Source organism: Portunus trituberculatus, chromosome 47, assembly GCF_017591435.1.
Source record: "Portunus trituberculatus isolate SZX2019 chromosome 47, ASM1759143v1, whole genome shotgun sequence".
NCBI lineage: Eukaryota > Metazoa > Arthropoda > Malacostraca > Decapoda > Portunidae > Portunus > Portunus trituberculatus.
The window spans coordinates 8,815,938-8,831,554 of NC_059301.1; the positions used below are offsets into that span (position 1 = coordinate 8,815,938).

The 15,617-nt window shown below is 37.6% G+C and overlaps 1 protein-coding gene across 2 annotated transcripts in view; it reads right to left on the reverse strand.

Moving 5' to 3' along the window:
* Positions 1-4,605: 4,605 nt before the first annotated feature.
* LOC123520442 (tyrosine-protein kinase BAZ1B-like) overlaps positions 4,606-15,617 on the reverse strand; it is a 28,575-nt gene continuing 17,563 nt past the window's right edge. The window contains exons 14-22 of one of the 2 annotated variants that reach the window (XM_045282652.1): positions 14,318-14,465; positions 13,933-14,071; positions 13,100-13,236; positions 12,653-12,829; positions 11,408-11,565; positions 11,027-11,174; positions 10,416-10,669; positions 8,639-8,921; positions 4,606-7,092 (exon numbers count right to left, since the gene is read on the reverse strand). In XM_045282652.1, coding sequence (XP_045138587.1) covers positions 6,922-7,092; positions 8,639-8,921; positions 10,416-10,669; positions 11,027-11,174; positions 11,408-11,565; positions 12,653-12,829; positions 13,100-13,236; positions 13,933-14,071; positions 14,318-14,465 — 1,615 coding nt within the window. In that variant the 3' untranslated portion in view covers positions 4,606-6,921. Of the gene's footprint in view, positions 7,093-8,638; positions 8,925-10,415; positions 10,670-11,026; positions 11,175-11,407; positions 11,566-12,652; positions 12,830-13,099; positions 13,237-13,932; positions 14,072-14,317; positions 14,466-15,617 lie in introns of both variants that reach the window. The other variant, XM_045282651.1, reaches the window with a different exon arrangement.

Here is a 15,617-nt window from a genome sequence, read left to right on the forward strand (position 1 = left end):
AATGTTGATTTAATTCAAACTTAAAACTATTGTTGTTGATTCCAAGCTGACCAATGAGATAGACATTTGTACGGGCTATAAATAAAAATGCATATCTAGTTGGATTAATCTTGCGTCATGCCATTCCTTCTTGTTACAGGCAAGTGTTGTATCCACACTCCTAACACAGGTGAGAGAATCCACGGACAACTTTTCATCTATTTATTTGTAATTACATGAAAAATAGATAGCTACAGTGCTTCATTATACAGTATTATATGAAGAGTTGTTACTTGCCGTGCCGCCGCCGCCGCCGCCCCTGCTTGTGTGACGTCGAGCTCGACTACCTGATTCACGCGAGGCGGCAGGGAAGGGAGGGAGGGAGAGGGAGTGAGAGGAGGAAAGACAGAGGCTGACGAAGGCTAACAAAACATAACTCATCACTACTGTCAGGTCATGCCGACTAAGCGGAATGCAAGGGAAACAAAGGGCGAGAGTGGCGGGAAACCATTACATGGATAGGAGGACATCTTAGAACTACCAACAGGCAGCAGGACATGCCGACCCGAGGGGAGGAAAAACAAGGACACGGAACAGACACGAACGACGAATATTCTTTTATAGTCACACGGCTATACACTTTCTGGCGACTCTTCTTCCACCTTAAGTCTTATCACCTCGTTTAATTTTTTTTTTTTTTTTTACTTTTATGTATGTACAAAATCTACGGCAGGCAAACAAAAGAACAAGACAAAAACAACAATCAAGGTAGGGCAGCGGATTAATTTAGTCATCATTTTACCTGCAACCGCACTGGATTCGAGTATCGTGTATTCAATCCATTACAGTATGTACTACGTATTCACAGATTGTTGTAAATTTATCATATTAGTTTTATTTATACAAAGCCTGTCATCAATAACCTAAGGAGAAGAGGAGGAGGAGGAGGAGGAGGAGGAGGAGGAGGAGGAGGAGGAAAGGAGGAGGAGGAGGAGGAGGAGGAGGAGGAGGAGGAGGAGGAGGAGGAGGAGGAGGAGGAGACTAGGAAACTACGATAAGTTTGTACGATTATAATGAATAGAGGGAAGACCTCAAGTGTGTGTGTGTGTGTGTGTGTGTGTGTGTGTGTGTGTGTGTGTGTGTGTGTGTGTGTGTGTGTGTGTGTGTGTGTGTGTGTGTGTGTGTGTAATACAAATACCACATACATTGAGAAGCTTTTCTTTCTAATCAACTAGAAATACTGTGTGTTTTACTAAGAAAAAAAAAAAAAAAAAAAAAAAAAGTGGAATATATATATATATATATATATATATATATATATATATATATATATATATATATATATATATATATATATATATATATATATATATATATATATATATATATATATATATATATATATATATATATATATATATATATATATATATATATATATATATATATATATATATATATATATATATATATATATATATATATATATATATATATATATATATATATATATATATATATATATATATATATATATATATATATATATATATATATATATATATATATATATATATATATATATATATATATATATATATATATATATATATATATATATATATATATATATATATATATATATATATATATATATATATATATATATATATATATATATATATATATATATATATATATATATATATATATATATATATATAGGAAGAGGGAGGAGGAAAAGAAGAAAGTGAGGAAAAATTCTCCCTTTCTTTGTGGATCAGTAAGGTTTAGACATAAAGAAATGGAGTTAATGGGAAGGATCAGTCTACCATAAATATCAAGTCCCCTCCTTTAATACATAGATACATTACAGTTAGTATGTTCCTGGCATACCCAAACAACCGTCACCATAGGTAGAGAGACAGAGAGACTTAATACATAGACTATCAATTATTATGTAATACTATGATGATGATACAATAATAATAAAAATAATAATAATGATAATAATAGTAATAGTAATGACAATAACATATAATAATAAAAATAGGTAATATCTAATACACACTCGTACACATACAAACATAACGTACAAACGCATTTAAGTACACGCCAGATACAAAAAATCAGAAAGAAGCACCATTTTGGCAACACACACACACACACACACACACACACACACACACACACACACACGAGGCACAGCTTGTGGCTTGAAACAGTACTTACCGAACTGGTTTGAAATGGCAACTTATCTAAAAAGCTAATACCTGGATTATTTTAACCGGTTCTAGAGTATTAGTATCTTCCTATTTGTAAGGCTCCACCTGATTAAACAAAAGGATTATGGGTTACATCACTGTTATATTGGACTGAGGTGCTTTAAGTAACAAACTGAAGGCTAAGAAAAAGAAAAAAATATTCACAGGAATTGAAATACTAAAAGAAGAAAAAGACAATTAATTATCTTGACGAGGAAGTTACTGTGTTGGAAACAATGATTGCAGAACTGCACAGAGCATGCACTCCTGACTCATTGCCACTCTTGCTGGATTAAAGAGTTGTAAATCCTTAGCTGACATCCCATGCTAATTCATTACTACCAAAGTGAACAAGAGATATAGAATCCTAATTGGTTCCAACCTCAAGAGAATTCAAACCCAGGACCTTTCAGTTGTGAGCTGGGTGCACTGACCATTACACTAACAGGTCGCTTTGTATGATAAGCAATGAGGTAAAACCGAGGTGTGTTTTCTATTGTTGCTATAGAGACAAACCACATACACTGGCAAAGGCAGAACATGAAAATAATCACACCTTTTACAAGTTTTCACAAACCAACATGTAAGACATTCACTAATAGTAAACTCTGAGGAGGTTCAGCAACAGCTAGTGTCGGGCAACATCTGCTGTGGTTTTAAACTTGTGTCATGTTTAACAACCTCAGAGCCCACATTCTGCAATAATTAATATCCTGAGAGAGAGAGAGAGAGAGAGAGAGAGAGAGAGAGAGAGAGAGAGAGAGAGAGAGAGAGAGAGAGAGAGAGAGAGAGAGAGAGAGAGAGAGAGAGAGAGAGAGAGAGAGAGAGAGAGAGAGAGAGAGAGAGAGAGAGAGAGAGAGAGAGAGAGAGAGAGTGAGTCCTGACATGTACACTGTCTGCATTAGGCCGTCAATACAATTGTTTTAAATATTTCTTACGTGAAAAATAATGAATCTGACAGGAAGTGAAAAAGAATGCAACAGAGTGCATCACACAGCTACACATGGGGAAACTGATCTATTGTTAATGATGAGCTGACTGCAAAAGGTTGCAAAACAATTGGACAGGAGATGCAACTCAACTCTGGCAAAACCCAAATAAACAGGAAATGTACTGCACACACACACAAACCTCGATCACACATATACACAAGAAACAAAAAATGTGCATATATTTACAGATACTGCAAGTGCACATTTTCACCTAATATGTGGTACACACACAAGTTGTGAGGGAATAGGGCACAGTTTTGTCCTTATAGTTTGAGAGGTTTTTCTTGTAACTAAGTTTAAATTATCACTACACTGTTGAAAAACAAAAGAACATCTTTAGCACATTACAATGGATAGGCTGTGTACTGTGATATGCTAACAATTTATTCTAAATCTGCTTTGCTGCTATGATATCAGCTGTTGTGAAATGCAAAGGCAAACCATTATAAAACAAAATCTTAGCAGAGTGAATGCAATAACAAAGTGACAGACATAAGATGACTTCTTTTCTTTTCTCTCAGCATCCTCCTCCTCTCAGTCACTCCTCAACATAACAACACAGGGAACAGCACATCACCACCTCAGATGATGTACACATGGAACCATCCCCATTAAAGCACTTCAGAAACAATTACCTATAGGAACTCGCAAGTCCCTGAATGTGTGAGTGAAACAGTGTCATGCACTAAGTTAATGCTCCTGGAGGGAATGGAATGATTTTGGTTTTTCAGTATTTTCTTCATAATTATTTCTTTCTCCTGTTGTCACATATTCCACACCTCACTGATAGGAGCCACACCTTAACACTCTTAAACCAATGATGTGTTTATGTATCTGTTTTGGGGTGTGTGTGTGTGTGTGTGTGTGTGTGTGTGTGTGTGTGTGTGTGTGTGTGTGTGTGTGTAATTCACCACCACCATGGTCGCCTGCTGGTCACCCAGCCAGTCTTCCCCATTATGGAGCGAGCTCAGAGCTCATAGACCGATCTTCGGGTAGGACTGAGACCACAACACACTCCACACACTGTGTGTGTGTGTGTGTGTGTGTGTGTGTGTGTGTGTGTGTGTGTGTGTGTGTGTGTGTGTGTGTGTGTGTGTGTGTGTGTGTGTGTGTGTGTGTGTGTGTGTGTGTGTGTATGTGTGTTCAATATGTACATTTGATTCTCTCTCCATACAAGTGATGCACAACCCCCTTAAAGCCTATCTAGTGCCCTGGATTCCCCTGCTACAGTATCACCAACAAATCCTTATTCATAATTACATTACAATGATTTCTTAACAAGGTATCTACATTTTAAAATTACTTTTCTCATTCTCCCTCCCCTTGCCTTCCTTCTTTCCCTGATGCCTCTTAGTGATGGTAAAAAGTTGTGGCGGCAGAAAAATTATTATTATAAAATATATATATATATATGAAATAACATTGGATTCTACCTAAAATGGCGAGCACATATGCAATCAAACGATAATGAAATATCCCTGTTATCAGGAGGAAAGAGACAATGTGAAGGCTGATTTATCATTATGGGTGGCGAGCACTGCCTAGGCCACTGCAGCAACCATCACTGCCGCCTTTCCTCCCTCCAACGTGTGACAGAGGCAGCACCATACACTGCTCCATTGGTTTCAAAAGAGTGCATTTCTCCATCTTCAGTTTCCCTTCTTTTTTACATGTGCAGTCTGTTCTATAAGTTAGAGGGACATTGCATTTCTGATTCAACAGATAATAATGTTGAAAGAAAAGGGATGTGACCTTATGAGTCCATGGAGACTGCCTTCCTGTCTCACAACCTGCAATAGTACTACAAATCCTACATAAGTTATTGGTATGTCCGTGTGTGTGTGTGTGTGTGTGTGTGTATCTCAATCTCTGTTACTGTTCCACACATGCTAAGCTTCCTAGGTTAATCTATATGTGCTCAAGTGAATGGATTCTGGAACTGAAGAGTGACATGTATACAAGGGAAGTGTGTGATGCTGCTACCTCGGTCTTGGGAAACTGATTTAGTGTCCAGCCCAACTGCCAGTCATATCCAGTTTACTTACTGGCAACTTATGGGATCCAGACAGGATAAAGCTGCCATTCTCAATGAGGCACTAAATAAAAGCTTAAAACAAAGGTAAATAAATACATATAGAAGACTATTTACATAAGTATCACAAGACCAACCCCTTTTAGTTAAAAGGTACACCCCTTCCCTAAACCAAGTGAGTAAGTCAAGAGAAAGGAGAGAAAAAAATGTCTGAATACATGTGTGTCATTAGTAGAGGCAAAAAGAAGTGGAAACTCTTTCCCGCTCCATAAGGTAAGAACCACTTCCTGTCACTCTGATGCATATACAGACACTCATCATACCAAATAAAGGATAGGATGGAAGAGATAAGATTCATTTTCCTAAGAAGGCAAGAGTCTTCTCTCCCACTTCATTAATAATGGAGGAACAAGATGAGGATTTAACCAAGAATTGAAAGAAATATTATGAACACTAGTAAACCCATAAATGAAGAAAGCAGAGGTGGGAATGAGCCACTAAATGCACTTATTAAGCTCTTGAAGAGATGACATGAAATCTCTTCCTCTTCTTGTGGAATGATGCCAAAGCGTGGCAACAGATCAAAGGTATGTGGGGAAAAAAGTCAGCAGATTGCTAAGCACATTCATTTCAAGCTACAACCATGAGAATGAAAAGATATTGCAATTCTCAGAAAGAGTAGATCACTGATTACTCTTTGTCTGGGACCCATGTGACGTAGCATCCCTTACAGTGAGAGCCGTCTAAGTAGAGCTATGAAGATAGTGACACATAAGAATGAAGAGGACAAAGGAGGAAAAGGTGAAGGGGTGCAAGGAGGTGCAGAGGTATCAAATCATTATAATATCCAGTGTGGTGGAAAAAAGTGGGTTAGGGCAGGGAGGGGACACCTCATTCAACTGACAATAGAAAACACTAACCTATTTAGTCCTTTGTTCTTGATGATGCCCTTGTAACTATGAGGCAGATAAATGTACTAAATGCAGGCAAGTTATTGGTTTCTGTTCATTTCTTTTTTTTTGGAGATGGTCATAATTTTCATCTGTAAAGAGAGGCCATGTCACTCTTTTCTTCCTCCAAAATAATGTGAGTAGCTATCCCAAACAATATACATCCTGGCTTTTACCTAAGACAAGAAACTTTATTCATTTTGCTTCCCTAAGTAATGAATGCACTTCACAACTTCATTCCCACAAAATACACCTCTCAATTTTCTCTCCTAACCATGGCAACACAGAAAAACACTTTCAACTTGTCTCATGTGCAACACACAGTAAGGAAACTTTTCCCTAATGCAACTAGGAACATTTCACTTTCTTTCAGAGTGCAACACAAAAAAATTGTCACACTTGTTTGCTGACGAGAGAGGAAGAGTCAAGCAGTGATTGGATACATCTGGGACACAAGGCAGTTTCACACTTTACTTTCTTATATACCTACTTTTCCTTTCCCTAAATCTAATATGGATGAGTGCAGGTTAAAAGTGCAACATATTATGCAGTTTCTTGGTCACTACCATCATTATAATCAAAATCTTTCTACTCGGGTGCATCACCCATATTTTTCTCTGTACACTCTTGTTGCTGTTGCTCTGGTTGTTGCTATCATTCCTGATATTCTTCCTCCTCTTCTTCTTCCTTTTCATCTTCTTCATCTAATGGATATTTACTTTCACCTTCCGTCCTGGTAAATGCACTTCCTCCTCTTCATCTTCCTCTTCTTCCTCTTCTGCATCACCATAATTATCATCCTCTTCCTCCTCTTCCTCTTCATCTTCATCCTCTATCTCCTCATTTTCATTTTGAATTCCTCCAGTCTCAATCTTCTATTGAAAAGAACAAATAAATTAATAAATAAAAAAAATAAATAAATAAAAAAAAAATAAATAAAATAAAATAAAATAAAATAAAATAAATAAATAAATAAATAAATAAATAAATAAATAAATAAATAATATATATATATATATATATATATATATATATATATATATATATATATATATATATATATATATATATATATATATATATATATATATATATATATATATATATATATATATATGCACAAAGCTGTTGTGGCAGCACAAAATAAAAAACTAACTTCTGCAATGTACTTCTAACACAACAGACTAAAAGTGAAGATCAGCAAACTGAACTCAAATGACTGAGAGGTTCTAAACATGAAACCTAAGCCAGGAAGCAACAAATCTTGCTCCTGAGCCCAAGTTCACCCAGAAGATAAGATCTAAATATCTTGCTCCTGCTAAGTATATACTGGGAGTGCTGCCCATCACGAGATCAAAAATGGTATACATTGCACCCTCATTTGGTAAACAAGAAGAATAGATATATTAAATGTTATAATTATGGTAGTATTATTGCTAAAGAGTGAAAGAAAGCTTTAGAAAGTAGAGGATCAGTCATGCACTGTATATGAAAAGGAAACTGAAATTCCCTCTCCCTCCCCAAAAAGTGTGTGACATTGGAATAACTAATGAACACTTACAGTGTTGGATCTAAGAATAGCTGAGAAAAATGAGACGGTAAAAGAATTCAAGCACCTGGGAACATGGTGAGATGGGAGAAATTGGTCTGAAAGGTAGGCATGACATCATATCACTAGTAAAAGTTATGCAAGACAAAAATATGTCCATAAATGTAAAGAGTTCATAGAATTTTCCTGAGAAAAAGAATAGAAACAGATATGAAACAACATCAATATAATTATGAATATGTGCTATAAAAACAAGTTATCTAAGACTCCCTGCAGTTTGACAAGTAAGAGGGCAAGAGAAATAAAAAATGTGAGTACTCATAGAAAAGATGTGAATTGCAAAGATGGAATGGGTGAAAAGAAACACATTAGGAAGGTACAGTCTTATTGTGAGCCTAAAAAGTGAAGTTTGTAAGAAAAATGTGAGCATGAAAGAAATTAAAGGTCTAAATAGAAGATAATGGCAACTTGAAAGGAGGAAAGATGGGATGAAAGAGCATGTGTGAAAATAGTTTTGATCAAGACAGAGCACTTGAACAGACTAGAGAGGATAGGGAAAGATGGAAGCTCTTGTCACATCAATCTTGAGAGAGAGAGAGAGAGAGAGAGAGAGAGAGAGAGAGAGAGAGAGAGAGAGAGAGAGAGAGAGAGAGAGAGAGAGAGAGAGAGAGAGAGAGAGAGAGAGAGAGAGAGAGAGAGAGAATGAATATGGGTAGATATGATAAGAGCTTTCAGTATTAATGAAAACATTTCACTAAAGAAATTAAAATATCTGTGGTTGTGACCAGCTATGGTTAATGTATGTGCTAAGTTTGTAGACATTTGCAATAGTTTATTTAGTTACTAGGTCATATCAAAATGCACATCTTTACCTCTTCCTCCTCCTCCTCTTCTTCTTCTTCTTCCTCCTCTTCCTCCTCCTCCTCCTCTGCTTCATCATGTTCATCTTCCACAGTCTCTTCCTCCTCTTCTTGCATTTCAATATCCTCCTCTTCAAATATCTCCTGCTTCTCTTCTGCCACCTCTTCCTCTTCCTCTTCTTCCTCCTCCTCCTCCTCCTCCCCCTCCTCCACTTCTTCCTCCTCATCCTCATCTTCCTCTTCATCACTAGCTATTCTGTAGCTCTTCTTCTTTGCTGTAGTCCTCCTTGAACTTCTCCTGAAAGAAATTCACAGTAAACTCTAGACTCCATGTATTTGAGAGCAGTGGTTACTAAACATGGTGAGATCAATAGAGATATGAGAGGGCTGTGAGGAAGGCATGCTGTAAGTTTACATGCAAAGGTTGTTTTAACCCTTAAAATATGGGGGGTTGATTTACTTTCTGTCTGTTACAGCGGGGAAAAACCACCTGTCAAAAATGCTAAAAATATTTTCTCCTTATAAAAACATATTTCTGTGTGTTATTCTGAGTACAACGATGTAATTTTCAACATGTTATGACCTATGAGAGCAAAGTTACTGCATATAAAAAAATTCTCCCCAAACCCATGGCAGAACCCGCCGCTAAGAAATACCCCCCAAGCTTCGATAACACTCTCTCTCTCTCTCTCTCTCTCTCCTTCTCCTTTCGGGTATTAGAATTTGATGTAAATGTAGAAACTTTTGCACTTTCATGTCAAGAAAATGCAAACTCAGATATATGAATTTATGTGCAAAAAAAAAAAAAAAAAAAAAAAAAAAAAAAAAAAAAAAAACCACATATTACAAGTATTGTAGATTTCTAATAATTGGAATCTGGCAACTCTTATTGGCAATGGGATTCACATGACTTGGCCGACACGCATAGTCCTGTAGAGGCAACCACGGGTGACACACACCAGCGCATTACTCATGTGGAGTACGTGAGGAGGTTTATGAATGTTGCTGTGAGGGTTGGTCTCTGTCTCCCAGATCACTATCAGAATCACTACTGGAGTCTTCACTTTCTTCTGTCTCAATAAAAAAAATCAGTCTTCATTTTCATCACTGTCCTCAATGTCTTACCGAGTAACACTGACATAACATCACTAGGAGTACCGTTTCCTCCCTCTGGGTCACGGGGGTTGCCAGATATCGTCTTGAAATGGGAAGAGGACCTATTATGTGGGAAAATATGTCTCAAGGTTCAAGGAGGCGAGCGAGAAAAGATGCCAGATATCTCCATTTGCCCCAGGACCAATAGTGAGGGGGAGAGATTCAAACGTTTAGTGCGGAAAAATCATGATTCCTGGAACGATCCCCACCTCTCTGCACGCCATGCTACAATCGTCCCAAAATGATCACCGTATGTTAAGGGTTAATTAAAAGGGTTGGATGAGCAACATCATTATTTCCACATAATTCAGTTACCACACACATGCATGAAAAAGCATTGGAGAGAGAGAAAAATACTACTGCCTTCTTGCACAAGTGACCTTTTGCTCAAAATAAAAGCAAATGCTCAAAAATATTTATAAAGTAAAAGAATTAAAATTTAAATTAAAGTTTCTTGGATACCATCTCACACTTGTATCAAGTAAGAGACAGAAATTATCTTGATTCATTAAAGTAAAAATACTGTACATATCTGCAATGTAATCAAATGATGTGCCCACAACATTACAATGACAGACATGAACATGATCATAGTTGTTTGTCAATTACTATAAATGTACTTGAGTCTCCTCACCTCTGGCTGATGGAGGGAGAGTCATAACTTTCTTCTGCATCCTCCTCTTCCTCTTCCTCCTCCTCACTCTCTGCATACTTCCTTCGAGACACATGCCGCAGACTCCGTCGACTCGCCTCAATTTCAAACTTCACCTGCTTGGCCTTGGCTCGGCGGGAGTTATTGCTGCTGCTGCTGCTTCTGGATGCTGAACTGCTGCTCTTTGTGGTGGCAGCAGTGGTAGTGGTGGTGCTGATGATGGTGGTGGTGGTGGTCTGGTGAAAGAAGCAGCAATGAGTGGTGTTCCAGACAAGGAAAAAGTGAAAAATCTAAAAACAGTAACATCTATTTATATTTACATCAATATCCATTAATATATAAATTTTCAATTTGTGTTGCCAGAAAAAATCTCTCATTTCTAAGATAAATCATTCCCTTTTTGTGGAATCTAATTTAGGTAAATTGATGAATATAATCATAAACATCCACACCATGGCTACACCAGAAAATAAGAATGAAGAATCAAAATTACTGCCACAGCATTCTTGATTTTTTTTTTTTTTTTTTTTATGTAAGAGGGAGAACTGCCTAGGAAAAAAAGGCCCACTGGAATTGCAGTCTCCATCCCTCACCTCTGTGTATCTGTTGGCAGTTCTGATTACTGGTGCAGGGATCATGGGAGGTGAATCCTCAAAGGGCTCTTGACGTGATCGACTGGTACTATTCTTACTGCCTCTCTTCTTGGTCTTGTTGGTGCAGTCAACACAAGCCCAGTCCTTTCTACATTGTGGAACAAAAGACATGCTAATAAGTGGGGTAGAATACAGTTCTATCAATCATCTTCACTTTCAATAGTTTGCATAGGATAATGCCAACTTTGTGTTTAGCTGTTTTCCAAATATCATACCTGTATAAATCTCACTCTTATATAAAAATCAATATTTCACAGACTACTAATGTATATGATATATACACAAGTTAAAACTATGAAGTACTTTCTCTGAGGTACTTACCTGGCCCTGGTCTGCAATGGAGGGTCATGACACTCTGAGTGGTAAGCAGCAGGACATAAGCTGCAGAAGATGAGTCCCAAGCCACGCAGGCAAACCCGACACACCTTCTCCTTCTCTCTTTCTTTCTTCTCTCCATTCTCCTCAGTCTCTTCCATCACCTGAAAGAACATATACCTTACTTAACTGCATTGATAAGACATTCAAGACTGACCAAAATTTGCTCAGATCTTGCTGATCATGTTTGCCTGAAAGTTTGTGAGTCAGATGTGCATTTTTCCTACACTGCCGTGTCATTCTCCATTGACTGGCCCTCATAGCTAATATATTCCATATTCAGATAAATCTATCAGTCCAAAGCTGGACATAACATCATCATTTGCTATCCACTCACAAGTCATGCAATGGCTATTCACCCTTGCTTAAATTTCTAATATAAATTGCAACAAATTCTTTTTAAGCAAGGAAACATTTATCATTTTGAAAGGGAAGCTGATGAAATATAATACAAATAAATAAAAAAATACAAATGTTGTTACTTTTCATGGTATAATATCAAACTTGCAAAATAATTATGACTCATTCAAGACCATAATGGAGCCAATATCTGATATCAAGACACTCAATAAAAAGCAGAAAGAGCTCCTCTGAACTACAACAACAGACTGCTGTACTAAAAATAATACTTTGTGATCAGTGACATATATTAAAGTTAAACAAAACAAACAATAATAGATAGCGAGATGGTGAAAAAAGTGTGTGCTTGCATAGGGAATACTTGTGACACCACCATTCCACCCCAAGCTGGGCCACAAATTCCTCCAGTGTAAAACGATGCAAGCAGGAATGATGCATTAGAAAGGCTACCCAATCCATCATCCTCCCAGACAGTTTAGATTAGCTGGGCAGCCCTTTTACATTTGAAATATTGTGTTCAAAGCATAGTAGTGATGGTTGGAAGGACTATTAATTTCCAATGGATTTTCAGCCTAATTTGTGACTAAAGAAGAGCTCATCCATTCCCAGATAAAATTAAACACCTCAGGATAATGCTATACTGTATGATCCTGACACATCCTATCATGTAGCAGGTAATGTCACACTTATTTACCTCCACTGTATTTTTCTGTATCATAAATATCTTGTTTACTCTATAGCAACCTATATTGTGTGATAAATAAAAAATAAGAAGAACTTTTCAGACACATTTTGCCAAGTAACAGTACCCACATTCCTCTGATGCCGTACCTTCCTTCTCTCCCGTTGCATACTGGCAGGTTTGGGTCGACAGCCGGGGCAGAGCCAGGGTTCTTCAGGATCATCCTTGATAGGAGGCCGCAGACAACTCCAGTGGTAGCTCACCTCACAGCGGTCACAGATGGCCAACGGTGTCATGTTGTTCTGATGCCGACACACTTTACACTTCTGAGGATCACAAGCCACAAGAATTGAGAATGTGGTGAAGAGCAATCTCAGGTAGGAGTAAGTCATGTGGAGAGAAAAAACAGGAGGGCTTTGGGTGAGAGTATGGCATCTTCCTGACTTGACCACATTTAAGAGGGAGGTTTCAACTGCCTTCTTAACTGTTCATTCATTCTCTACAAGCTCCCCCTCAACACATCATTCCCATCACAGAGCTAATAAATGCTGCAAGAGGTTAATGTCTCTCCAGCAGACAAGTACTGAGTCCCTCACCTTGGTGGCAATAGACTTCTCCCACTTGATACAGGAGTCAAACATTCCGACAAGCATGTGCATCCGGGAGAAGGTCTGGCAATTGAGTACAGCTTCACGCCACTGCAGAGTTCCTGTGCTATCCATCTCCTCATATTCTGAAGACAATAACAAAAATTACAGTGGGGACGATTATGGTTATATTTGAAGAATTGATGCAGTTATCCTTCCCTTCTTATAGTCCAGAGGGTGGTGAAAACTATAATGTGACAAAAGTAAAAACTATGTCAAATTTATCCTTCAACTTATGAATCACTCACTTACTATTCATTCCCATAATTTTTCTGGGATAACATCAGCATATCCATTAATCCCTCTACATTCATATACTGTATACTGCGGTGGATATGATAAGACTACCATCAAAATTTGTTCAGAATTATTTCAGGTGATAGCAGTGGTTCACGAACACGCACAAATTACTAAACCATCCGTGGTGAAAAGTTTAGGTTAGTGAGCACCAGACAACTGAAATAGTGATATACCATTACAGTGTCTAAAATACCTAGAATGTATTACTAGTAATAAGGCTATATACCTTGATGCATTACCTGTTAACTGTTTGATTTACTGGTATGTTATAAGTAACATACAGTATGATAATACCAAATGTGGACTATAGCAGTGTATTGGCTTAATCTTAGGTAAAGTTCTCAGTCTAAAACATGTTTGGTCACCATTCCTTTTACTTTACAATGAAGTCAATCTCTATGGTGTGAATGGCATGTAGCCTCACTTGTGGTAATGTGAGTCTTAGCACATCCTCCCTTGGCAGTGTGAAGGCCAGGACATACCTGTGGGTGCCTCAGAGCCTTCTGCTGCAGGTACTGGAATTAACTTCTTGGAGGGCTGCATCATACCCTTGAGATATTTGTTGTGCATGTTCTTCTGTGCCTCCATCAAGCATTCCCCAAGCTCTTGCAGTGTGCTTGCCTATAACAAGAAAATAATGCATCCCAGACATGGAAATTATATTATATAAAAAAGGACATAAAATGAATTATACTAATACATAGTGAATTTTCTATTTCTTATACCAATAGCGTATCATGTCACAAATTTAATCCTATCATCTCTCACAAATCTACTTCAATCTCATCCTCTCACAAAATGCACCTATCAATAATTTCCTTAAATCATCTGCAATCTAGCAACAATCCTCTTCTTTAATTGCCTTACCTGGAGAGCCTTAGCCTCCCAGGCATCAAAGTCTGACACAGCCCCAAGCCAGCCCTCGGCTAGTTCCCGCTCAATCTGGATGATGTCCTCCCTTAGAGTCTCCACCAGCTGCAGTGCTCCATCCTCAAGGTCATCCAGCGGTTCCCATCTTTAAGGAAGGGAGGAAAATGGGGAGATTATCTACTATGGCAAAAGTCTTCACATTATGTTAAAAATGAATAGAATGAAGATTTACAATTACCATCGTCCAAGTAAATACTGTAAATGTTGCTTTGTTAAGTATACTTACCTGTTTTAGGAAAACATGACAAAAAATACTTTATTTTCTCAAAAAGCAAACAACTTCCACTGTCTTTTAATAATATACAACATTTGTGAATGCACTCAATAACATGGGGTTTGGGAAAAAGGTTAATACTTGTACTACATCTTATAGAGTACTTTGTCTGGGCCACTCCATGTGGGTTTGCCTGCCTCATAATTATATAGATAAACCAAATACAAAACATAGGTAGTACAGTTTGTTCACTGATAGTGTTGGAAGTTCCACAAAGTCTCTCAAGACATTATTCAATAATAAGTAAGTAAAATCAGAGAAGGAAAAAAAAAATGTCATAAGCAACAATTTGTGCAAAATAAGATAATAAGAACACTGACAGCTTTAAAATCTTGTGAGAGGGCTAATCAATTTCACTAAGAGTTGCATTAAAATTTGCAATGACATATAACAACTGAGAGGGCTTGGGTTTGAGTCCCAGGAGTGGTGAGACAAATGGGCAAGCCTCTTAATATGTAGCCCCTGTTCGCTTAGCAGTAAATAGGTACGGGATGTAACTCAAGGGGTTGTGGCCTTGCTTTCCCAGTGTGTGGAGTGAGTTATGTGGTCTCAGTCCAACCCAAAGATCAGTTAGTATGAGCTCTGAGCTCTTTCTGTAGGGGAAAGGCTGACTGGATGGATAACACACACACACACACACACACACACACACACACACACACACACACACACACACACAGATGGTGCTGGAACTAAAGGACTTAACATATGAAGAGCAGCTTAAGGAAATGGCCAACCTTACAAGATAGAACAGAACAAGATCTAAAAACAATGTACAAGATAGTCAATGGCATTGAAAAGATAAGACAAGGAAGACCTAGTGCTGTTGACAGGAGATGGAAGGACAAGAGATCATGTAACGAAAATCTGGATGAGGCAGTGTGTGAAGGATGTTAAAAAAACAGCTTTCCACACAGAATAATGGAGAAGTGGAATGCATTAAATAATGAAGTAGTTACAGCA